At 39.4% G+C, this 27,022-nt stretch overlaps 1 protein-coding gene across 1 annotated transcript; it reads left to right on the forward strand.

Annotated features, from left to right (window-relative positions):
• Positions 1–2,417: 2,417 nt before the first annotated feature.
• On the forward strand, positions 2,418–4,252 carry LOC133251712 (syntenin-1). Its single transcript, XM_061424469.1, has one exon. It carries the CDS (start codon positions 2,490–2,492, stop codon positions 3,384–3,386), a length of 897 nt encoding a protein of 298 aa, XP_061280453.1. The 5' UTR covers positions 2,418–2,489; the 3' UTR covers positions 3,387–4,252.
• Positions 4,253–27,022: the final 22,770 nt, after the last annotated feature.

Consider the following 27,022-nt stretch of genomic DNA (forward strand, 5'->3'; position numbering starts at 1 on the left):
ATAATAAATTTTGTCATGGAAGTAATGAAATGGGCAACCTATCTAGACAGCATTTATCAATATAATTCAAAAACCTGGAAAATATATATACTTTGGACTCAATTATTCCAATTTTTAATTGTAATTTTTGTGATTGCAGCCATGAAATTAAAAGATGCTTACTCCTTGGAAGGAAAGTTATGACCAACCTAGATAGCATATTCAAAAGGAGAAACATTACTTTGCCAACAAAGGTCCATCTAGTCAAGGCTATGGTTTTTCCAGTGGTCATGTATGGCTATGAGAGCTGGACTGTAAAGAAAGCTGAGCACTGAAGAATTGATGCTTTTGAACTGTGGTGTTGGAGAAGACTCTTGAGAGTCCCTTGGACTGCAAGGAGATCCAACCAGTCCATTCTGAAGGAGATCAGCCCTGGGTTTTCTTTGGAAGGAATGATGCTAAAGCTGAAACTCCAGTACTTTGGCTATCTCATATGAAGAGTTGACTCATGGGAAAAAGACTCTGATGCTGGGAGGGACTCGGGGCAGGAGGAGAAGGGGATGACAGAGGATGAGATGGCTGGATGGCATCACTGACTCGATGGACATGGGTTTGGATGGACTCTGGGAGTTGGGTGATGGACAGGGAGGCCTGGCGTGCTGCGATTCATGGGGTTGCAAAGAGTACAACACGACTGAACTGAACTGATGATTTTCGGAAGAAAATGCAGTAAAGTTAAAAAAAGAAACCCTAGAAGCAAAAAGGATAGGAATGTGACAATTCCATATTCAGTCAATTGAAAAAGTTAAATCATGTTAATCTGTTTTATATAGGACATAACTCAACACATACTGTGTCATCCTTGGTAAAGATAATTAGTGGGTGAGGCGTGGGTATGTGCACGTGTGCATGCATGCTAAGTCACTTCAGTTGTGTCGACTCTGTGAGACCCTATGGACTGCAGCCTGCCAGGCTCCTCTCTCCATCAGATTCTCCAGGCAAGAATACTGGAGTGCGTTGCCATGCCCTCCTTCAGGGGATCTTCCCGAACTCATGTCTCTTAAGTCTAACCCGCATTTGCAGGTGGGTTCTTTCTTTACCACTAACACCACATGGTAAGTCTTAGGTTGTACATATTTGAATACAAACATTCATGTGACACATTGCTGTGTGATTTTATGCTCAGTACAGTTCCACAATTTTCACTTAACATTCATCTTTATCTTTTGTAAGTATAAATGTAATGTATGTTCACCGTAGAAAAGTTTGAAAGTACATTTCCAAAGACAAAAATTAAAAACGAAAAAAAGAAAGCATGTTGTTTTAATTTTAAATGACCATTGCACTTTGAAATTCGTAAATATTTTACTATTAACTTGGGGATGTTTTATTTTAGTTTCTAACATTAGACATGTTATATCAAAAAGTAACACACAGATATTTTTACGTAGTATCCCATGAAGTCTCTTCAGTAGAAAACGTTTTGAAATCTTCCTGCTTCTTGACTGCTCAAGCAAATATTTGACTGATAAATATAGACAGCTTTAGCTATGATGGTAGTGACTGAGTCTTTTTTAAACTTTTCAAAGGATTGTAGTTCTGGCTAGTATTTATTGATCGACTGAAGGTAGAATCAATCAGGTCTTCTGTGTGTCTCCATTACCCTCATTCCAATATATTACATTTGAAGTGAATGATAATTTTTCTTGAATTTTAGTTTTGTTATGATCCCCGACTATTGTTATTATTCGACTGATATGAAGAGAAATGGAGAATTTTATCCACAACTGTCCTTAAGAGAAGTTTCCAACGTAAAACTGGTCACTCTTCCCCCCTCCGTCCATCTCTTCTGTTTCCTTCTTCATTTCTCTTTTCTTTCTCTCTTCCATTTTGCATGCATTCAACCAGTCTGTATTAGACACGCACCATGTGTGGAGAAGTGTGCTAGGCACAGGGATATAATTGTAAGCAAGCTAGCTTTGTATCCCCTCCCAAAGCTTAGCTGATTCTAAACCAGAGTCAGGAATCAGAGTTGAACCTTAACACAAGTATTTACAATAATGTGTGGCAAGTAATATAAGAAAGAAAGAAAAGGGAGTTAAGAAACTGCCTAGATGCAGCTAGCTGTGGGTAAGGAATATTGCTCAGAATAGTTTCTGGACAAAGTGGCAGGTAGGCTGAGATCTAAAGAAACATTAAATGTTAGACAGGCAGTATTTATTTCTACTCTATAAGAATGGAAGCAGTTGTTTATTCAAAGTTTCCAACTAATTAGATTATTGGTTCTTCGTTGCATGTCTAACACCCCCCAAAGTGGAATGCATACAGATTGTGTTTTAACAAGTGTTTGATTAATTAATGCAGAGATATATGAATTAACATTATATTGGTAAAATGCAATTTGACACATGTGATTATATATTATACAATTGCCCTCTGGGTTTCAGAAGTCCGAGCCAGTGACCGGTGGCGGAGCGCGGGTCTCAGCGGCCTCGAAAAATCCTGCAAAAATGTCTCTGTACCCATCTCTTGAAGACCTGAAGGTAGACAAGGTGATTCAGGCTCAGACTGCATTTTCTGCAAACCCTGCCAACCCAGCGATTTTATCTGAAGCCTCTGCTCCCGTCTCTCAAGATGGAAATCTCTATCCTAAGCTGTATCCGGAGCTCTCTCAGTACATGGGCCTGAGTTTAAATGAAGAAGAAATACGTGCAAATATGGCCTTGGTCCCTGGAGCACCAAGTCAGGGGCAGGTGGTGGCGCGGCCTTCCAGCATGAACCACATGGTGGCCCCTATCACTGGTGGCGACATTGGGATCCGCAGGGCAGAGATCAAGCAAGGGATCCGGGAAGTCATCTTGTGTAAGGATCAAGACGGGAAGATTGGGCTCAGGCTGAAATCCATAGACAACGGTATATTTGTTCAGCTTGTCCAGGCCAATTCTCCATCCTCCCTGGTGGGCCTGCGGTTTGGGGACCAGGTGCTGCAGATAAACGGCGAGAACTGTGCTGGCTGGAGCTCGGACCGGGCGCACAAGGTGCTCAAACAGGCTTTCGGAGAGAAGATCACCATGACCATTCGGGACAGGCCCTTTGAACGGACAATTACCATGCATAAGGACAGTACTGGACACGTTGGCTTTGTTTTTAAAAATGGAAAAATCACATCCATTGTGAAAGACAGTTCTGCAGCTAGAAATGGTCTTCTCACAGAACATAACATCTGTGAGGTCAACGGACAGAACGTCATCGGACTGAAGGACTCTCAGATCGCAGACATATTGTCCACAGCTGGAAATATAGTTACTATTACAATCATGCCTGCTTTTATCTTTGAACACATTATTAAACGGATGGCGCCAAGCATTATGAAAAGCTTGATGGATCACACCATTCCTGAGGTTTAGAAGTCACGGCACTGTGGAAACTTCCCAGAAGTTCTCCCATTTACGTCTTGGGCAACTGACCTTTCTATTATGCACCTGAAGCTTTCTAGGAGCCAGCGAGCATATGCTGCATGAGGACTTCCTGTCTTACAGTAGGGCTGGGAATCTTACTGTTCGATCCAGTATAGCTTGTTCAGACATCAAGATAGTTGTAGCCTTACCCTGGTTTTACAGTTGAAAAGACTTTTACAGACTAGCTTCTTTACTGGAAACCTGATGCTTTCACAGCCTTGTGAGTAGAATGACTGCTCCAGGCTCAGCTCTGTTAGAACCATCACCTTGATATCGAGCAGTGCTTAGTTCTGTGCTGTATTTGCATTTTTACTGTCACCATAGTGCATTTAGAATTACTTTTCTTCAGTTCTATGTGTGTGTAACACCAGCTAAGTAACACTGGTTTCATTCCATGTAAGCATTATTAGACAGTGTGTGTAGCTGCAAGAGACTTATCGATGATTGTCATTACATTTTATCTACCTTCACTTAATACGCTTGAACTGTCGCCTTAACTAAGTTAAGCATCTAGAATAAAAGCCAAAATGTAACGATTGCTGCCTTTCTAAACCCAGACGCAGTTCTGCATTCGCCTGAGATGTGCACTGGCCCCGCGCAGCCTGACAGTACCTCCCGAGCTAGCACAGCTGCCGATGTGCATTTGAGACTTTCTAATCCTTCCTTGTGTAATGGAACTTCTTTCTTCTAAAAGTAACTGATATCACTTTTTGAGAAATGAAGCACTATATATTTAATGTAAAAATTCTTGTACTAAATAGAATGAACCTTGACTCTTCTTTTCATGTGTAGATTAAGTGGGCTAAGACCTGATTGTGGCATTTACACAGTATGTAACCTAGCTGCCCCGGGACGGTCTCCGGACACTGTCCTGGTCATGTGTTCCATTTCCTGCCTCCTCCCTGCTCAAAGAATGACACATTATCCTGATTTTTTTTCCCCCCTCTTTGGCTTATGCCTATTCTATTTTAATTAAAAATGTATAAATAAAAAAATATATATATATTATACAATTTTAAAAAAGCATGGATTTCAAGAAATATTAATATATTTCCCATATCTTCATAGTTAATCTTAGAGTCTCTATTTTTTTTTAACTTTTTATACTTTGTTCTGCTTCTCTTTTATTCATTTGTAATTTTTGTCCCTATTAGTGAACTCAAATCAATATATACCTAACTTTAACTTTCTGACAATATAATTTATTATACCTTCAATACTTATTCAAAGTTTAATGACTCATTTTAGGTATAATTTTATAAAAACATATGAATGTATATATGTATATATCTTCTGAGTTAATATTTTCAGTTTACTTTGTAAATTTCAATTTACTTTGAGAACTAATGTATAGGACATTAGTTCTCAGCAAAAAGTAATAAAGAAATTGCCAAAAATTTTGAGTATTGAGTAATTACTTTGAGTATTGCTTTGTTTTGTATGCATATAGAATTTATGCAAATTTACTGTTTATAGTATAGATCATTTAATTAAAGAAAAATGAAAATAATTTAGAACCTTATTCAAAATTCATTTGGTAATGTGAAGATAGAATATACACAAAGTCACTAGACTCATGAATTCACAAATAAAGTAAATTTTAGAAACAGCTATGTTAATTGATATAAAACACCAAGGAAATATGGCACCTAAAAATGTCATTTAAAAGTTGTTGGAATATGGTTAAGAAAGTAAGCTTTAAGATCCCATTAGGAACTGAGCTCAGCAAGATTTCTATGTATTTTTATGCTTACACTGAATACTGAATGCTTGTTAATGTTAGTCCAGATTGGTCTTAAATAACTCATTTTCTTGTTATTGCATATTCTCAATTATCTGAGAATTTAAATGCAAAAAAGGAAGAGTATAGCATGCCAAAGATGGAAGTGGGCCATAATTTAATAAATATTTGATAAATTGCTTTTGAAACCAAATTATTTTTGAGAACTTCAGAGGCAAAATATATGGTTTACATAAAAACTTGGAAAAGAATTTAGTTACTCCAAACACAGAACTGATTTTCAAGAGAAACAAGCTTATTTTCAGGAAACCAAATATGTAATACATACACACACACAAACACACACACAAAATTGTATGTCACTTTCTAGAAAATTATCATATGTTGTTCTAAATTATATTTTTATTTTAATAACTTGCTTTATCATAGTTAGGCTTCTCAGAAGGGGATTTTCTTGGTATGTAAAGTTTACCAGTTTTAACTTTTATGGTCTTGTAACTTTCATGAGATACTGAATTATAATAGCTCAACTTGGAGAGAATGAGTTTATAGGTTAGCTAGAAATGGTGAATTAAATAGAGTAGAAGTAGTCAAAAAAATCAGTGTTCTTTATACTCTCATCTTATTTGTACCATTCAGCAAAATTCAAAGACCATGGTAACAAAAATAAAAATTCAAAGGGAAAATAAAGATAGAGTCATATTACTATTTATCAAAAAAAAAAACACACATGCATTATTTACCTAAAATATATACAACTTCAAATTCCCACATGTGGAAGACAGTAGGTAGTGTTGAGGAAGCAAATCAGAAAGGGAGGTAAATTGTATTTGGATAATATCCTAGCTCATTCACTATAAATTGATTTTCAGAGACTTTAAAGGAAGTCAGATACATGGTTCAATGCTTTAAGCGTATGGCTATTTCCAATGCAGAGACATGGAGCCCTCGCATAGCCATCACAGAGGAATCGACAGTCAAACCATCTCAGGATGTAGAATCTGTGCTGTGATGAGAGCAGAGAGGGACCGCAGAAAGAAGGAGTGGGGATTCTAACTGATAGGATGCCATGTGGTCCAACTGTCCCTACATAGCAAGTCAAGGGAAACACTGGTTTTGTGGTTTTGTTTGGATAGAGGAGAAACAAATGAAAGCAATAGAGGAGAAACAAATGAAAGCAATTTTAGCTCACAATTTTGCTCAGTTGTAAAAAAGCTTAAATGTGTCATTATGTTAATTTATTATTAAAATGATGATGTGCTCATTTCATTTAATAGCATTAAGAAGCTGCTCTCTACATGGATTATAATCTCAAACATTGAGGAAATAAGGTAATTAGGCAAATAATTTTATTTTTGATTATATGAAGTAGAGCATTAGAGTATGAATTAAGGAGAATTATACATACATCAAGTTACTTTATTATGTTGAGTTTTTTGTTCTTATTTGTAATATAAAGAGAATTTTCTGTATCTGAATATGAAGTAAATGCCTCACTGTCACTATGCTGAGGACTAAAAAAGACTTGTAAATTCAAATCAGGAAAAATGAAGATTATTATTAACATTCAACAAATGAAATTATTGAAATATTAGCCTGAACTACCATCAAGGAGTGGCGGCTGTGCGGGAACACAAGGGCCGAGAGGAGCAACTCCACGTTCAAAGTCAGGAGGGGCGGCCATGAGGAGATACCCCTCTTCCAAGGTAAGGAGCAGCAGCTGCGCTTTGCTGGAGCAGCCATGAAGAGATACCCCACGCCCAAGGTAAGAGAAACCCAAGTAATAAACCCAAGGTAGGTGCTGCGAGAGGGCATCAGAGGGCAGACACACTGAAACCATAATCACAGAAAACTAGTCAATCTAGTCACACTAGGACCACAGCCTTGTCTAACTCAATGAAACTAAGCCATGCCGTGTGGGGCCACCCAAGGCGGCCAGGTCATGGTGGAGAGGGCTGACAGAATGTGGTCCACTGGAGAAGGGAATGGCAAACCACTTCAGTATTCTTGCCTTGAGAACCCCATTAACAGTATGAAAAGGCAAAATGATAGGATACTGAAAGAGGAATTCCCCAGGTCAGTAGGTGCCCAATATGCTACTGGAGATCAGTGGAGAAATAACTCCAGAAAGAATGAAGGGATGGAGCCAAAGCAAAAAGAATACCCAGCTGTGGATGTGACTGGTGATAGAAGCAAGGTCTGATGCTGTAAAGAGCAATATTGCATAGGAACCTGGAATGTCAGGTCCATGAATCCAGGCAAATTGGAAGTGGTCAAACAGGAGATGGCAAGAGTGAACGTCGACCCAGTGGTCATGTATGGCTGTGAGAATTGGACTGTGAAGAAAGCTGAGCACCAAAGAATTGATGCTTTTGAGCTGTGGTGTTGGAGAAGACTCATGAGAGTCCCTTGGACTGCAAGGAGATCCAACCAGTCCATTCTAAAGGAGATCAGTCCTGAGTGTCCTTTGGAAGGACTGATGCTAAAGCTGAAACTCCAATACTTTGGCCACCTCATGTGAAGAGTTGACTCATTGGAAAAGACTCAGATGCTGGGAGGGATTGGAGGCAGGAGGAGAAGGAGACGACAGAGGATGAGATGGCTGGATGGCATCACCGACTGGATGGACATGAGTTTGAGTGAACTCCAGGAGTTGGTGATGGACAGGGAGGCCTGGTGTGCTGCAGTTCATGAGGTTGCAAAGAGTCGGACATGACTGAGTGACTGAACTGAACTGATCATTCAAGCTGGAAAATTGTGCCCAAATACTTGTTAAAGGTTGGAAAATAGAAATAAATTTTTATTTCTAATTTCTTTTGATAGATTTCTATACACTAAAATATATCCCTAAGGCATGATAGGAAAAGCAGCAACTTATTCTTTAGCTATAAAGAGAAGACTTGGTACTTAGAGATTTCAATGCAAGTCCTTTCATAATAATTTAATGTACTTTCAACAAATTGAGGTAATTAGATTTTAGGACTTTAATTTCTCAGTCATAGCAATTTATAATTCTTAGTAGCAAGGTTCCAATCATTGATATATATCAAAAGAATCTTTTTGGTATCAAGGGAAGGGGCTGATGTTCTTGGTAAGAGTAATTTTGCCATAATGGAGAGATCAAATTATAAAGATAACCTTGAATTAAAGGTGATTCAGCAAGAAAGTGAAGCCAATGTCCCTATAAAAGAAGGACATGTATGCAGTTGCACTAATCGTACTTTTGTTGAACAACTTGTTAGATTTATAGTTGAGAAAGGAGGTAATTATCAAGTTTATTTTGGCCAACTAAATTTGGCCCAGAATTCACTACTTTCCTTTCTGGTTGTAGACCTGACCCAAAATTGACTAAGCATTTTATCAAAATAAATAATTAGGTGTACCTTTGAATATGGCTAAGGAACTAATCTTATTGCATATCACTGAATATTAAATTTCACTGTCATTTAGCTTTTGACCATTCTGAGCAATTATAAATGTTCCCCCATTTTTCCCTCACACAGTATATCTATAAGTGAAATATAGCCATTGCCTTGTATTATGAGTTATGGTTAGGGTATTAATACAGTTTTATCATCCAACACAGAACAAGTTTAAAAGTAAACAGGGTACCATAAATAATTATACTAAGAGACTGAACATAAGTCATCTCAGCCCCATAATTAGGGCCATTAAAATTATTATGTGATGAAAATATTAGATGATGGGGTAGGGAAAATCACAATGAAAACAAAACTTTGATGTGATAGTGAGTTGAAATAAATATCATCTTGAAAAATGTTCCTAGATTTTAATTTATGGATGTCTAATTTTCTAATTTCTAATCCATCTAGTCAAGGCTATGGTTTTTCCAGTAGTCAGGTGTGAATGTGAGAGTTGGACTATAAAGAAAGCTGAGCACCAAAGAATTGATGCCTTTGAACTGCGGTGTTGGAGAAGACTCTTAAGAGTCCATTGGACTGCAAGGAGATCCAACCAGTCCATCCTAAAGGAGATCAGTCCTGGGTGTTCATTGGAAGGACTGATGTTGAAGCTGAAACTCCAATACTTTGGCCACCTGATGCGAAGAGCTGACTGATTTGAAAAGACCCTGATGCTGGAAAGATTGAAGGTGGGAGGAGAAGGGGACGACAGAGGATGAGATGGTTGGATGGCATCACTGACTCAATGAACATCAGTTTGAGTGGACTCCGGGAGTTGGTGATGGACAGGGAGGCCTGGTGTGCTGCAGTCCATGGGGTCACAAAGAGCTGGACACAACTGAGTGACTGAACTGAACTTTTCCACTTTTTTTATTTAAAAACTTTGTAAATTTTTTAGGCTCTAGATTTTGAGACTTTAGATGATAATGTATATTTTATGTTTAATAGCCAATAGAAAATAAAGAATAGAAAATTGCCAACAAATTTCTGATGTGGAATATGGATTGGTGATTCTGAGGGCATTAAATGTGATGGGATATTGAATCTTCAGTTCAGTTCAGTCGCTCAGTCATGTCCAACTCTTTGTGACCCCATGGACTGCAGCACACTATGCTTCCGGGTCCATCACCAACTCTGGAGCTTACTCAAACTCATGTCCATTGAGTCGGTGATGCCATACATCCATCTCATCCTCTGTCGTCCCCTTCTCATCCCACCTTCAATCTTTCCCAGCATCAGGGTCTTTTCCAATGAGTCAGTACTTCACATCAGGTGGTCAAAGTATTGGAACTTCAGCTTCAGCATCAGTCCTTCCAATGAATATTCAGTACTGATCTCCTTGAGGATGGACTGGTTGGATCTCCTTGCTGTCCAGGGGACCCTCAAGAGTTTTCTCCAACAGCAAAGTTCAAAAGCATCAGTGTTTGGAGCTCAGCTTTCTCTCACATCCATACATGAAAGTGTTATCACTCAGTTATGGCCACCTCTTTGTGACCCCATGAACTGTATAGCCCACCAGGCTCCTCCATCCATGAGATTTTCCAGGCAAGAACATTGGAGTGGGTTGCCATTTCCTTCTCCATGGCTTTAACTAGATGGACCTTTGTTGACAAAGTAATGTCTTTGCTTTATAATATGCTATGTTTGCCAAGGCTTTTATTCCAAGGAGCAAGCATCTTTTAGTTTAGCGGCTGCAGCCACCATCTGCAATAATTTTGGAGCCCAAGAAAATAAAGTCTGTCACTGTTTTCATTGTTTCCCCATCTATTTGCCATGAAGTGATGGGACCAGATGTCACGATCTTAGTTTTTTGAATAAACTGTTAGATGACCTAAACTATTAGGTGACAGAAAAGAGGTTCCAGCCCTGGCTATGCAGACTTCAGCCCAACTCAAAACCCTGGGAGATGCAGGTACTGGCATGGAAATCCAGTTTCTTCCCTTGCTCACTCTTTAAGATACAAACTCAAAGGTGAAGAAACTTAAATGTAAAAAGTGAGACCAGGATTTTCATTTTTGTATAACTCCAAACTCTGTTTTCTACCATGTCACATTACATTATACAAGGACAACTATTTTCATATTTAAAATATTCCAGAGTAAAAGTGATGTTTTAATTTTGGCAGTGGTTAGAAACTGCTATATTTGGAGATTTGAAGGGTATAAATCATCAAATGAAGCTAATAATTTCTACAGATAATAGGAATTCTAAGATGAACAGTGTCATACGAGACATTCATTTGGAACTTAGTTAAGAAATTCAAAGAGCTAATATATGTTTGTGTCCATTCCTCTGCTGATAACCTTTTATTTTATTTGTATCAAAGGGCCATGGTCCTTTTCTTTAAAAAAAAAAAAAAACACCTTGCTCGTGGAAACTCATTACTGAGTTAACATCAACAATTTGTAAAACCTCAATTTAATTAATATGATTGACACCAAATTGTGAATAGTTTATAAACTAATTTCCCCTTCCACCTACCTCCAGCCTCGTTTGCACACACTCCCTGGGCTATTTGCAGTTGCTAAAAGACCAAATTAATCATAAATTATGGAAATTGTTGAAGAGCGGATTTTCTGAGCAGGGAATTCTGACACTCTACTCCTACTCAATAAATTAATGGGTCTCTTCTTTCTCCTTTCAATGACCTAGAATTCCCTCTCTACAAACAAATCTGCACCCTATGGACTCATAATATAATGATAATTTTTTTCAGTCAATATCTCTATGATGTGCAAACTATTAGCATAATGTTTATATGTTTACATAGATTTTATATTTATTATTTAGGCTATGTAGGTTTTTTTTTCTCTTTCTCCACTTTTGTCAAACAGAATCATGTACTTAAAGTTATAGACAAGGCGGTGAGTATATGGTTTAATCAGTCTATTAACATTATCCTATTATTTTGTATTTTATTTAAAACAGTTATCCTTCTACATGGATGACTGAACAAACATAAAACACAACCAAATCAATATAAATCCATCTTGAAACTATTATGTCAGATCATGCATTTACCAAAATGTTCTATAATTCCATCCAGCCTTTGCCCCTCTTTCTGGGATATCTTTCTCTAATGGCAGGCATTAGGGAAATGTAACTTCTGATTCAAACTGGGAAATAATTTGAGGAAGCGGTTTACAGTCTGAGGGAAATTTTAAATCATGTTAGAAAAAATGATTCTGATTTGGAACTAGCAAACTTGTGTTCAAATCACATTTTAGCATAGGAACTTAATTGACTTTTAGCATGTGGATGAAAATGTCTTTGTAGATCCAGTTTATTCCTCTGCAAAATCAAGATGATACTATTCCACCATCTAACAGGCAGTTACTTGGGAGTCAGTGATTAGCAAACACCTGTAAATTCCTCTGTAAAGTTGAAAGCACCCTGAAACAGAGTATCTACATACAGAGGACTATTAGGTAATTTATGTCACTTTTAATTTCACTTTGATGCGGAAGTCACGTCTCACCCATCTTCCAGCCTCCCCCACGATTCTGGAGCGGCCGCACAGGCTCCAGGCACCTCCTGTGAAGAGGGAGCCGGGGCTGCTGCAGGTAGCGTGGCTGTTTTGAATGCATTTCCTACATTTTTGGCTCAGGTGCAGTGACAGCACGGGACTTTGACAGTTGGTGGAGACAGAAATTTTAGCCATTGTAGTAACTTGAACATATAGGCAAAATTTTTAACATCATCATGACTTACTGCTAGAAGACACTGAATAAATGCGTTAGACACACATCAGCTCTTTTAATTACCATTTTAAAGCTTCACTGGTTCTTTTATCCTTTATGTTTAATAAGCTATTATAACAGCGTCATATTATCTTCAAATTAAACTTTTCTTCCATTAAAAAGTGAAACCTTTAAAAATGATTGAAATATTTTAGCGCATAGTTGAAAATGGTTTCAAAGTGACAAAACTCAGAGATAATTTTCCTTTGCTGTTCTTTCATGTATGCATGTACACCATAAGGTAGAAGAAACTCCTTCACAAAACATGTATCATAAAGTAAAGACCTGAGAGCTGCCTTGGGAGAACGGGAAAATGAAGTCCTTTATCTCCCTAGGAGATCTGAATAAAGGGTCTGAGTTGTTATCAGTTTCTAGGTTCCCTGAAAACAAAGTATGATTTTGCTTTATTTTATTTTCCAGTACTCAGATGCAGAGTGTTGATCATGCTCAGTTCATGGTACATTATCACCAATGATCCATAGAAAGACTCTCTTTTGTTTTCCTTGTCTATTTATACCCATTTATTCCCCCTACTGTCCCTCTATTCCCATTTATCCAGTAGTCATTCTACTAATATATTTAGTATATATTTTATGTGTGTGTGTCTTGGTAAATGTATGCATGTATTTTTAACACACTTAAATGGTATTCTATTCTCTATGATAATCTCTATCATCACTTTTATCATTAAATATTATAAGAACATCACATTTCTTTGTGTTCCTCTAATCCAGGACTTCAGGACTCAGTATTCCATATATAATATTTCATGGTGTGCATTGACTTTCTTTTCTTTTCTACCCTTCTAGCAGTGCAGTCTCTGGTTGCCTCAAGCTCCCTATTAATATAAATATCCCTGCTGTGAACCTTGATGTAAGTATATGTCTGAAGACATGTGTGAGAATTTCTTAGAACCATACTTCAAGAAGTGGAATGCCTGAATAATAAGGCATACATAATTTTATTTTATTGGGAAATAGCAGAATCCCTCCACCATGAGTTTATAATCTATTCTCAGTAGCAGCAGATTCTATGTCAACATTTTGTGTTATCCTGCTGTCTAAATTTTTGGTCATTACTAAGTATGTCTCATTGTCTTTATATTTATAATTGTTGGTTCATTAATGATTGTGAGTACTGCCTTATGTTTCTTAGCTTTTTTGATTTTCTACTCTGTAAAATTCTTACTGACTGCCAACTTCAGCCTCTCTGTCAATTTTTCTCTTGGTGCCGACCTGTTGATTTGGGGGAATTCTAGCTTTTGTTGCTCTGGCATTTGTGGACGTCAAATATCTTTTCCCATTCTGTTTTATATGTACTAAATTTGTACATGGAGCATGACATCCTGGAGTGTGAAGTCAAGTGGGCCTTAGGAAGTATTACTACAAACAAGTGGAGATGATGGAATCCCAACTGAGCTATTTCAAATCTTAAAAGATGATGCTGTTAATTTGCTTCACTCAACGTGCCAGCAAATTTAGAAAACTCAGCAGAGGCCGAGGACTGGAAAAGGTCAGTTTTCATTACAATCCCAAAGAAGGCCAATGCTAAAGAATGTTCTGACTACTGTCCTTTTGCACCCACTTCATGCTTCCCTGGTGGCTCAGAGGTTAAACTGTCTGCCTGGAATGAGGGAGACCCGGATTTGATTCCTGGGTCAGGAAGATCCCCTGGAGAAGGAAATGGCAACCCACTCCAGTACTCTTGCCTTGAGAATCCCATGGAGGGAGGAGGCTGGTAGGTTACAGTCCATGGGGTTGCAGAGTCAGACACAACTGAGCGACTTCACTTCACATACTAGCAAGGTAATGCTCAAAATTCTTCAAAGTAGGCTTCAATAGTTTTTGAATCAAGAACTTCCAGATGTACACGCTCGATTTAGAAAAGGCAGAGGAACCAGAAATTAAATTGCCAATGTTGGATCATAGAGAAGGTTAGGGAATTCCAGAAAAATACCTACTTCTTCATTGACTACACTAAAGCCTTTAACTGTGTAGATCACAACAAACTGTGGAAAATTTTTAAAGAGGTGGGAATACCAGACCACCTTATCTGTCTCCTAAGAACACTATATGTAGGACAAAAAAGCAACAGTTAAAGCCAGACATGAAACAAAAGAGTAGTTCAAAATTAGGAAAGAAGTACATCAAGGCTGTGTATGGTCATCCTGCTTATTTAACTCATAGGCAGAGTACATCATGAAAAATGCCAGGCTGAGTGAAGCACAAGCTGGAATCAAATTGCAGGGAGATATCTGAATAACTTCAGATACGCAGATGATATCACTCTAATGACAGAAATTGAAGAAGAACTAAAGAGCCTCTTGATGAGGGTGAAAAAGGAGAGTGAAAAGCTGGCTTAAAATTCAACATTCAAAAAACTTAGACATAGCATCTGGTCCCTTCACTTCATGGCAAATAGATGGCGAAAAAGTGACAGGTTTTATTTTCTTGGGCTCCAAAATCACTGTGGATGGTGACTGCAGCTTTGAAATTAAAAGATGCTTGCTCCTTGGAAGGAAAGCTGTTACAAACCTAGACAGCATATTAAAAGCAGAGACATCGCTTTGGTGACAAAGGTCTGTATAACCAAAACTATGGTTTTTCCAGTAGTCACGTACAGATATGAGATTTGGACCATAAAGAAGGCTGAGCACCAATGAATTGATGCTTTTGAACTGTGGTGCTGGAGAATACCCTTGAGAGTCCCCTGGACATTAAGATCAAACCAGTCAGTCCTAGGGGAAATCATCCCTGAATATTCATTGAAAGGACTGAGGCTGAGGCTGAAGCTTCAATACTTTGGCCACCTGATATGAAGAGTCGACTCACTGGAAAACACCCCAATAGTGGGAAGGATTGAGGGCAGGAGGAGAAGGAGGCAACCGAGAATGAGATGATTAGATGGCATCACTGACTTAATGGACATAAGTTTGAGCTAACTCTGGGAGATAGCAAGGGACAGGGGATCCTGACATGCTGCAGTCCATGTGGTGGCAAAGAGTCAGGCAACACTTAACGACTAAACAACAACAATTTTGTTCAGAGTCCACTTTGAATCAATTCAGTTCAGTGGCTCAGTTGTGTCTGACTCTTTGCAACCCAATGGACTGCAGCACGCCAGGCCTCCCTGTCCATCACAAACTCTCAGAGTTTACTCAAACTCATGTCCATTGAGTCGGTGATACCATCCAACCATCTCATCCTCTGTCGTCCCCTTCTCCTCCTGCCTTCAATCTTTCCCAGTATCAGGGTGTTTTCTGATGAGTCAGTTCTTCATATCAGGTGGCCAAAGTATTGGAGTTTCAGCTTCAATATCAGTCCTTCCAATGAATATTCAGGACCGATTTCCTTAAAGATTGACTGTTTTGATCTCCTTCCAGTACAAGGGACTTTCAAGAGTCTTCTCCAACACCACAGTTCTAAAGCATCAGTTCTTTGGTATTCAGGTTTCTTTATGGTTCAAATCTCACATCCATACATGACTACTGGAAAAACCATAGCTTTGACAAAACAAACCTTTGTTGGCAAAGTCATGTCTCTGGTTTTAATATTCTGTCTAGGTTGATCATAGCTTTCCTTCCAAGGAGCAAGCATCTCTTAATTACATGGCTGCAGTCATCATCTGCAGTGATTTTGGAGCCCATGAAAATAAAGTCTGTCACTATTTCCATTGTTTCCCCATCTATTTAACATGAAAAAAATGGGACCAGATATCATGATCTTAGTTGTTTGACTGTTGAGTTTTGAGCCAGCTTTTTTAATCTCCTCTTTCACTTTCATCAAGAGGCTCTTTAGTTCTTCTTCACTTCCTGCCATAACAGTGGTGTCATCTGCATATCTGAGATTATTGATATTTCTCCTGGCAATCTTAATTCCAGCTTATGCTTCATCCATCCCATCATTTCACATGATGCACTCTGCAAATAAGTTAAATAAAGAGGGTGACAATATACATCCTTGACGTACTCCATTCCTAATTTGAAACCAGTCTGTTGTTCTATGTCTGGTTCTAACTGTTGCTTCTTGACCTGCATATAGATTTCTCAGAAGGCAAGTAAGGTGATCTGGTATTTCCACCTCTAGAAGTATTTTTCACCCTTTATCGTGGTCTATACAATCAAAGGCTTTGGTTTAATTATTAAAGTAGTAGTAGATGTTTTTCTGGAACTCTCTTGCTTTTTTAATGGTCCAACAGATGTTGTCAATTTGATCTCTGATTCCTCTGCCTTTTCTAAATCCAGCTTGAACTTCTGGAAGTTCATGGTTCACGTACTGTTGAAGCCTGGCTTGGAGAATTTTGAGCATTCCTTTGCTAGTGTGTGAGATGAGTGCAATTGTGTGGTAGTTTGACCATTCTTTGTCATTGTCCTTCTTTGGGATTAGAATGAAAATGACCTTTTCAAGTCCTGTGGTCACTGTTGAGTTTTCCAGATTTACTGGCATATTGAGTGCAGCACTTTCCCAGAATCATCTTTTAGGATTTGAAATAGCTCAACTGAAATTCCATCACCTCCACTCAATTTGTTCATAGTGATGCTTCCTAAAGCCTATTTAACTTTGCATTCCAGGATGTCTGGCTCTAGATTAGTGATAAAACCATCGTAGTTATCTAGGTCATGAAGATCTTTTTTGTATGGTTCTTCTGTGTATTCTTGCCACCTCTTCTTAATATCTTCTGCTTCTGTTAGGTCCCTACCATTTTTGTCCTTTATTGTGCCCATCTTTTCATGAAATGTTCCCTTAGTATCTCTAATTTTCTTGAATAAATCTCTAGTCTTTTTCATACCATTGTTTTCCTCTATTTCTTTGCATTGATCACTGAGGAAGTTTTTTTGATCTCTCCTTGCTTTTCCTTGAAACTCTGCATTCAAATGGGTATATCTTTCCTTTTCTCCTTTGCCTTTAGCTTCTCTTGTTTGCTCAGCTATTTGTAAGGTCTCCTCAGACAGCCAATTTGCTGTTTTGCATTTCTTTTTCTTGGGGATGGTCTTGATCACTGTCTCCTGTACAATGTCACAAACCTCCACCCATAGTTCTTCAGACACTCTGTCTTCAGATCTAATCCATTTTGGATACAAGTTCTTAATTTTATCTAATACAGTTAAGCAATTCCCCCCCACCTTGCGTTGTGCTTTTGAAACTTATAAAGTCCTCTCTTAGTATAAAGATTTTTTAAACACATCTTGCTATTATTTTTATAGAGCTACTGCTAACATTTAGTGTTTAAATATTTTGGAATCATTTGGGGTGCAGGGTGGAGCTGTGCCACGCCAGCTGTGGAATCTTAATTCCCCAAACAGGGATTGAATCTGGGCCTTCAAATCAAAAGCACCTATTCATAACCACTGAACTTCTAGGGAATTCCCTGGAAGCATGTTTTTAATGTGCTGATAGGTAGTGATCCAATCTTGCTTTTATTCATATAGTGAATTAGATTACTTAATATTGTATACTAAAGCAATTTATCTTTTATTAATTGATCTGTTGTGTTCCTTTATTATAAATTAAGGTTCTGTATGTCTCTGTTTCTCTCTCTGAGCTTTCTCTTCAATTTCACTTGACTATGGTCAATTTCTGCCTGATATCATTCCATGTTTATTATTATGGCCTTGTAATTCATCTAATTATCTGCCTGGTTAATTTTATAGATATGGAATAATCATAAGGCTGTTTGGTCCAAATTTCCACCTAATGCCCAAATCTCTTTCAACATTTATGATTAATTATTCTCAGCCTCTGTTTAAACAATTCTGCTGATATCTTTCCAGGTATTCCTTCTTGCTGTTGATTAGATATCTTCACGCATGATCTTTGCACTTTGAGATGAAGTCTATTTTCCTGTAACTCCCACCCTTTCGCCATAGCTAGGTCTTCTGGAGCAAAACAGAAGTTTTACTTCATGTGAAGCATGAGAGTTCTTTAGCTATGGCTGTGATCTTTATAGTTGACCATCATCTTCACCATTATTTTTTTCTCTAGGTTTACTATTCTAAACTATTTTATCTGCCCCCATCTGTGTCTTAGTATACAGACTCGTCTCAGTTCCAGACACATCCTCCTCGGTGCATTTGATCTTTGATCATTTTAAAACATCCTATGTGTAACTAGAAAACAAATAATTTAGATGTGGTCAGATATACAGACCCGGAGAAGGCAGTGGCACCCCACTCCAGCACTTTTGCCTGGAAAATCCCATGGACGGAGGAGCCTGGTGGGCTGCAGTCCATGGGGTTGCTAGAGTTGGACACGACTGAGTGACTTCACTTTCACTCTTCACTTTTCATGCACTGGAGAAGGAAATGGCAACCCACTCCAGTGTTCTTGCCTGGAGAATCCCAGGGACGGGGAAGCCTGGTGGGCTGCTGTCTATGGGGTCGCACAGAGTTGGACACGACTGAAGCGACTTAGCGGCAGTAGCAGCAGCAGATATACAGACAGTATAGTGAAATTATGGTCTCTCTTCATGTGAATGTTTAAACTATTGATGGCTATGCCTTTCATGGTGTACCTAATCCAACTTTTAAAGATGTAGCACATCTTGAAAAACAAGTTAAAATGTACTCACGTCTACTATCACCACTGGAATGAATCTTAACTTCATTAAACTGAGCAAAGTGAAATAGTTTCTTTAGTGCACTTAAATTTATGATTTTAAAATCTTCCTTCTATGAACTGATTTTCAGAGACCTTTGACTGGCTACTTTTCAAGACATACACCAAGATTGGTCATTTCTATAGTCACATATCATAAAACTGCCATGATATACAGTTGTTGCTGTTGTTCAATCACTAAGTCATGACTGACTCTTTGTGACCCATGAACTGCAGTTTGCTAGGGTTCGCCGTCCTTCACCATCTTCCAGAGTTTGTTCAAACTTATGCCCACTGAGTCAGTGATACCATCCAAACGTCTCATTCTCTCTTATGTACAGTAAAATTTCTATTTTAACTTATTTCACATGAGATCTAGTTTCCTTGTACCACCCCAAGTCAAATTGGCCATAATAATACCTTGACATGTCTCTTAACTATTTTTAGCAAGATCTCCTCACACATCACTGGGCTCTCAGCATGGAAATATTTGGGAAAATATCAGAAGGATGATTTGCCCCCCTCTAGGCAAGAAGGGAGAGAAACTTAAAAAATCACTGACAAGTTCCACATCAAGAGGATCCGGAGTGTGACAAATTCTGTCAACCATGTGCCACAGTGCTGCAGGCTGGTCAGCTCACCTCCGGTGGGCTATTAAAGGATTAGTCGCATCACATCCCCATGCTAACTCCAGCTGTGTGCCCTGAAATCCAGGGAAAAGGCCAAGCAACCACGTCGAGTGTGGTGTTTGCTGAAGAAGTTCATTGAAATGAATTCTTAGTTGTTTTATTTTCCTCCCATATAGTCTTACTCACACTGCTGGAAAAATAAATACTTTTGCTGTTTGGAGCTTCAACATATTTCCCTAACAACTGTCTAGCCTATTCTGACAAGCTGTCTTTAGGTTGTCTTCAGACATGATAAGCAAGTTAGTTGAATGCACTTAGAATCAGCTTAGAAACCTGTGGAGCTTTGTCTGAGTGTCAGTCAGTCAGATCAGTTGCTCAGTCATGTACGACTCTTTGAGACCCCATGAACCACAGCACACCAGGCCTCCCTGTCCATCACCAACTCCCAGATTTTACCCAAATCCATGTCCACTGAGTCGGTAATGCAATCCAACCATTTCATTCTCGGTCATCCCCTTCTCCTCCTGCCTTCAATCTTTCCCAGCATCAGGGTCTTTTCCAATGAGTTAACTCTTCACATCAGGTGGCCAAAGTACTGGAGTTTCAGCTTCAACATCATTCCTTCCAAAGAAATCCCAGGGCTGATATCCTTCAGAATGGACTGGTTGGATCTCCTTGCAGTCCAAGGGACTCTCAAGAGTCTTCTCCAACACCACAGTTCAAAAGCATCAGTTCTTTGGCACTCAGCCTTCTTCACAGTCCAACTCTCACATCCATACATGACCACAGGAAAAACCATAGCCTTGACTAGACGAACCTTTTTTTGCAAAGTAATGTCTCTGCTTTTGAACATCCTATCTAGGTTCTTCATAACTTTCCTTCCAAGGAGTAAGCGTCTCTTAATTTCATGGCTGCAGTCACCATCTGCAATGATTTTGGAGCCCCAGAAAATAAAGTCTGACACTGTTTCCACTGTTTCCCCATCCATTTCCCATGAAGTGATGGGACCTGATGCCATGATCTTCGTTTTCTGCATGTTGAGCTTTAAGCCAACTTTTTCATTCTCCACTTTCACTTTCATCAAGAGGCTTTTGAGTTCCTCTTCACTTTCTGCCATAAGGGTGGTGTCATCTGCATTTCTGAGGTTATTGATATTTCTCCCGGCAATCTTGATTCCAGCTTGTGTTTCTTCCAGTTCAACATTTCTCATGATGTACTCTGCATATAATTAAATAAACAGGGTGAACTTCCTGATGTTCAAGCTGGTTTTAGAAAAGGCAGAGGAACCAGAGATCAAATTGCCAACATCCACTGGATCATGGAAAAAGCAAGAGAGTTCCAGAAAAACATCTATTTCTGATTTATTGACTATGTCAAAGCCTTTGACTGTGTGGATGACAATAAACTGTGGAAAATTCTGAAAGAGATGGGAATACCAGACCACTGACTTGCCTCTTGAGAAACCTGTATGCAGGTCAGGAAGCAACAGTTAGAACTGGACATGGAACTACAGACTGGTTCCAAATAGGAAAAGGAGTAGGTCAAGGCTGTATATTGTCACCCTGTTTATTTAACTTATATGCAGAGTACATCATGAGAAACGCTGGACTCTGCATATAAGTTAAGTAAGAAGGGTGACAATATACAGCCTTGACGTACTCCTTTTCCTATTTGGAACCAGTCTGTTCCAAAAAAGTCTGAGTGTATACTAGCATAATTTATCTCATCCTTCAAAACCCAAGTGCAGGTCATTTCTTCCATGAGGCTTTCCTCTCAGCTAGAGTAAATGCTCTGCCTCTTTATGCTCTCTTCAAAGACACTTCACAACACGATTACGATATTCATTCAAGAAAACATTTGAGTGACCATTACCAAGCAAACTCTGTGATTGGTACTAAAGGTACAGAGTAGAACAAAAGCTAACCCTTTGCTTTAAAGAAGTTTGCAGCCTAGTTAGAAAGATAGCCACATAAACATATTCATTACAACATTGTGTCTTAATTACAAAGATGAAGGTCTGTGTAGGAGATGAGTTTCGACAGCTAAGTGATTAAATTGTCTTGAATTTGAGTCAGTTAAGACTTGATAGATGAGACATTTGACTGGGGTCTTAAAGGACAGACATTCACCTGCAATTTAGTTTGTCTTGCATGTGTTGGCTTCTACCACCAGAGTGTTGTGCTTCTTGGGCTAGAAAACATGAATTCTTCAATCACTGAAGTACCACCGCATAGCAGAGAAATAGACATAGAGCTAGTGCTCAAAAATATTAGACACAGGTGTATATTTTTACATCCACTTTATTGAATACATTTTTGTTGTGGTTTTTCAGTCACTAAAATCAGTCCTACTCTGCAACCCCATGGACTGTAGCCTGCAAGGCTCCTCTGTCCATGGGGATTCTCAGGCAAAAATACTGGAGTGGGTTGCCATTTCCTTCTCCAGGGGATCTTTCTGGACCAGGGACTGAACCCGTGTCTTCTGCATTGGCAGGAGGATTCTTTACTGGTGAGCAAGGGAAGATCACTGAATACCTTACCTTCAATAAATTTTTTTTCCTAGTTATTCACCTAGATTAAAACACATAGTTTAAAAAAAAAAGCTGGAGAAGAAATATCCTGGAGGATTTTTAGGATCAAGACCTAAAGTAAGGCCCTTTGTCCACTAGTTTGACCCTGTCCTTCCTGATCACTGGTCGTGATAAGGTCTCCAAGTTACAGTTTATGCAAACTTTTCCACTGGGTTTTGCTTTCTTGGGCAGCAAGAACTAAGTGTGCAAAACATTCTTTATCCTTCACCACAGTGTGAAAGTAAAAGTGTTAGTCACTCGGTCCTGTCCGACTCTGCAACCCCATGGACTCTAGCCCGCCAGGTTCCTCTGTCCATGGAATTCTCCAGGCAAGAATACTGGAGTGGGGTGCCATTTCCTTCTCCAATGCATGCATGCATGCTAAGTCACTTCAGTCGTGTCCGACTCTGTCTGACCCTATGGACAGCAGCCCACCAGGCTCTTCTGTCCCTGGGATTTTCCAGGCAAGAATACTGGAGTGGATTGCCATTTCCTTTGCTAGGGGATCTTCTCAACCCAGGGATCGAACCTGGGTCTGCTGCCTTGCAAGGAAATTCTTTACCATCTGAGCCACTAGTTAGGCCCAGAGGCTTTGCCTTATGTTCTGTAACAGCTAATCCATCTAAAAGAAAGTCATGATCATACCTTAACATTTTATCCACCTCCACAGCACATCTGGGTTGAAAGCTGGCATCTACCACAATTTACTCAAAATAGTAACCTCACAGGTGGGATTTTTTCAGACATCAAGGCAGTTCAGTGGAATGCCTGTGGTGGAACTGGAGGATTTTCTGATAACAGCTGAAATTCTTTTAAAGCCTAGTCTGCCCACACTCTTTGATTCAAAGCAACTTTATTTCTAGTGTTCAAGGGAAGTGAAGGGAGGGGTGTAGTGGAAAATGTGCAGCTAACCTGCAAACAGACAGTTTCGTCTTCTCTACTTCCTCTCAAAAAGCGACCTCTTACACAACCACGCTTTATCAAAGGGGTTTAGTCTTCTGTTATCAGATTCCAAAAGAGCTGCTTTCATACTGACTCTCATATCACTAATGAATATTAATCTCAAAAATAAACAGTCACATGCCGAGGCTAAGCTAGTCAATTTAATCACTTAAATAGGTATGTTCTCCTCGTATTACAGATAAGCAAACCGAGGTTCAGTGAGTTGATCAACATCACCCAGGAAACAGGTACTTGAAACTAAGCCTGCCTAAACCTGAAATCTTAGCTTATCTCATTAAATCACCCAACCTCCCTAAGCTAACACAATTCATAAACATGCAGTGTAACTTGGATTCTTAACCGTCGTGAACCAGACATAGGAAAAGGACAACTCTCGTAATATTTGGAGAGGGGAGGAAGGGAGCCAACACTTTGGAATGTGAGACTCTTGCGAGCGCCAGTGTGTGGGGAGGAAACTCAGGATGATGTAAGGGTGAGTCCTTGCTGTGATCAGGAACAACTCAGACACAGTCTACAGATGAACCTAGACTGAGGGTCCCTGACGCTGGGTAGGGGGAGGTGGGCACAGAAATCAGTTAGGATGAGGCCATTGGTGAAATACACGGTGAAGCCGGGCTCTTCTGACCACCTTAGGTTTGCCCAAGCAGATGTGCTTTTAAGCAATACGGGGTGACCAGTGACCAGTACTGAATAAACAAACAAACTTATGGTTACCCGAGGGGGGAGATGAGGGAGGGAGGGATAAATTAGGTGTTTGGGATTAACAGATATACCTTACTGTATATAAAATAGATAAACAGCAAGGACCTACTGTATAGCACCACTGTACACACCAGAAACTAACACAACATTGCAAATCAACTACACTTGAATAGAACAAACAACAAAAGAAAAAAATATAGGACAGAGACAATTTGAGTTAGATCTTCTTCTTTGGGGACCCATGTAACACTTAGACCATGACAAACAGAGCCCCTAATATGGCTTTTGGGTTGCATTTCTGGAAATTTCCACAGTCTCCCAGTGCTGAGACATGGTGGGGTAGGTGATGGGAAGTTGAGGGAGAAGATGAGCAGTGATGCTATTCTACTATTGAGGTGAGTACATGGAGCCTGAACTGGGAAGGGGGAAGACGCTGGACTTATTTTTCCCTTTCCACGTGTCTTCTGGCCCTCTACGCTCCTATCAGGTCAGTGGGGTTACACACATGTCCCAACAAGTCCCAGGATGTGTGCAAATGAGGTCATATCACTTTTTGGCTAGCCTGGGGTTCCACAAGGTCCCCTGGAATAAGACCACTCTTCCTCTCTAGAGCAATCGTTAATTTATTGAATTGCTTGAGATCAGGGCACCAGACTGATGTTGACATGCTGGTTTAGGGTGAGTTTCATTCACCATACATAAAGGATAGAAGTATTTTAAATGCACTGGTTGAATAGAAAATAAATATCTGTCACTTCCTTGTCTACTGTTCTAAAACTTCACCAATATACCATATTTCCAAAGGTTCTGTAAATTCTGTCATGCACTTTAAAATCAAATTGTTGGTAAATTCCTAGGCTCTTTAAAAATGATTTACTTGGAGGCGATTCTGCTGGGCACCATCATGAAACCCTGGTGTTCGGGGTGCAACTGCAGGACTCGCAGAAGTTGGGAATGGAGACATTGTTTTCGGGCCAGTGACTTCTCTTTAACATAGTGTAGGGACTTCTCTTTAACATGCTGCAGGAATTCTCCTGGCGCTCCAGTGGCTAAGATTCCACAATCTCAATACAGCGGGCACGGGTTTGATACTTGGTCAGGGAACTAGATTCCTGCATGCCACAACTAAGACCCAGTCAAATAAACATAAATTAAAAAAAAAAAAAGAAAACACACACACACACATACACACACACACACACACGTGCACATGCACACACTGTAACTGAGCAGGAGTTAAGCCTCATGGTACTACAGTAAGTTAAGCACCTACTAGAATGTCTCAAAAGTTTTCTTCTCTACAAAGAAATTATTTGTGACTCTACATTTATAATTGAAAATTTGAACTGAATAAAATATGTGCTTGATATTACCTGAAATATGTTTCAAGATTATTATGACTGCTTGTGCTGCTGCTGCTGCTAAGTCGCTTCAGTCGTGTCCAACTCTGTGCGACCCCAGAGACGGCAGCCCACCAGGCTCCTCCATCCCTGGGATTCTCCAGGCAAGAACACTGGAGTGGGTTGCCATTTCCTTCTCCAATACATGAAAGTGAAAAGTGAAAGTGGAGTCGCTCAGTCATATCTGACTGTTCGCGATCCCATGGACTGCAGCCCACCAGGCTCCTCCATCCATGGGATTTTCCAGGCAAGAGTACTGGAGTGGGGTGCCATTGACTGATTGTAGTATGTATTTATTTCTTTGTATTTTATTTATCTATTTATTACAGCTGTCCAGAATATGTAATAACAAAATTTATAGTCCTTCACAGAGAAGGCAATGGCGACCCACTCAGTACTCTTGCCTGGAAAATCCCATGGGCGGAGGGGCCTGGTAGGCTGCAGTCCATGGGGTCACAAAGAGTCGGATATGACTCAGTGACTTCACTTTCACTTTTCACTTTCACTCATTGGAGAAGGAAATGGCAACCCACTCCAGTGTTCTTGCCTGGAGAATCCCAGGAACGGGGGAGCCTGGTGGGCTGCCATCTATGGGGTCGCACAGAGTCGGACACAACTGAAGTGACAGCAGAAGCACCATAGTCCTTCAATTTTTTTTTCCTTCTGGGAAAATAGGTTTAAAATAGAATACTGAAATAGAAAAAAAATCCATAAAGTCAAGGGTGATCTAGTGAGCAATAAACAGCATCAAGACCCTTAAAGAAGGTTCACTGAGCCCGCCTCTGACTCATGGTGGTGATGAGCATCTGAAGAATTTCTGTGAGTCTTATACTTTAGCCTTTTTCATATAGCTCTAATGTGGAGGCTACAGTGTGTTCTTCATCTAATCTAACAGAGCACATTGCAGCCTCCACATTAGATCCATATGAAAAGGGTGAGCAGATGAGACAAAGTCATGATGTTTTGAAGTATTAACGCAGATCCACCAGAATCAGACTCCTTCAGCCTAAAGAGGACACAGAGCCCCTTTCTGATAAGTAATGTTCCAAGAATCAAATTAGGTCAAAATTCAGCCCCATAACCATAATTTTCAATATGGGCCATGTAAATAAGTTTCACTTGGGTCCAGGCTACAGTTCCACATGGAGAGTGGTTTGAGAGAATGTTGACACGATTGAAACATCCAGGCTTGTGTGTTTCTCATTCAAATCTAAGCAAACCAACTGCTCTAAGCAAAGTAGAGCTTAACTGTCAAAAAATTATAGGTTGCAATTTGCAGAATAATATTAATTCCATGTTGTATTACATGGGTCCCTGAAATATATTTCAATACATACAGTATGCATTTGACACCTGCTTGAAGTATTCATTTTGTTTGCCTGGCTGCGTTAAGCATTTAAGTTTGTAACTTACTGGGTCAGCTGGGCAAGATGTCAAACTGATGGGAAATACACATAGCTGGTGGTGAACGCCTAGACTTCCAGTGTGGACAGCTCCGGGTAGAATAAATCAGGTGCAGGGGACAATTAAGTCTACGGGTAATTTAGTTGTACCAATAATACATTCTAAGAAAAGGTGAAAATAAGGAAAGTTAGAGGTTGAAATATTAATATACATACGTATATATTGCACACTCTTAATTATATTAACACAAAAGATATGCTTTCTACTACATCAGAAAGTGTCACTGTCATGTAACACCATGATCAAACACCTTGGTTTTCGAGACACCTCTAAACACATCTGTACTACAGCTACACTCATGGACTGCAAGGAATGGACATATACTGGCCTGTGGGAAAAGGGTAAATTTTCCATAATTTTTA

This window comes from Bos javanicus, chromosome 7, assembly GCF_032452875.1.
Source record: "Bos javanicus breed banteng chromosome 7, ARS-OSU_banteng_1.0, whole genome shotgun sequence".
Taxonomy (NCBI): Eukaryota; Metazoa; Chordata; class Mammalia; order Artiodactyla; family Bovidae; genus Bos; species Bos javanicus.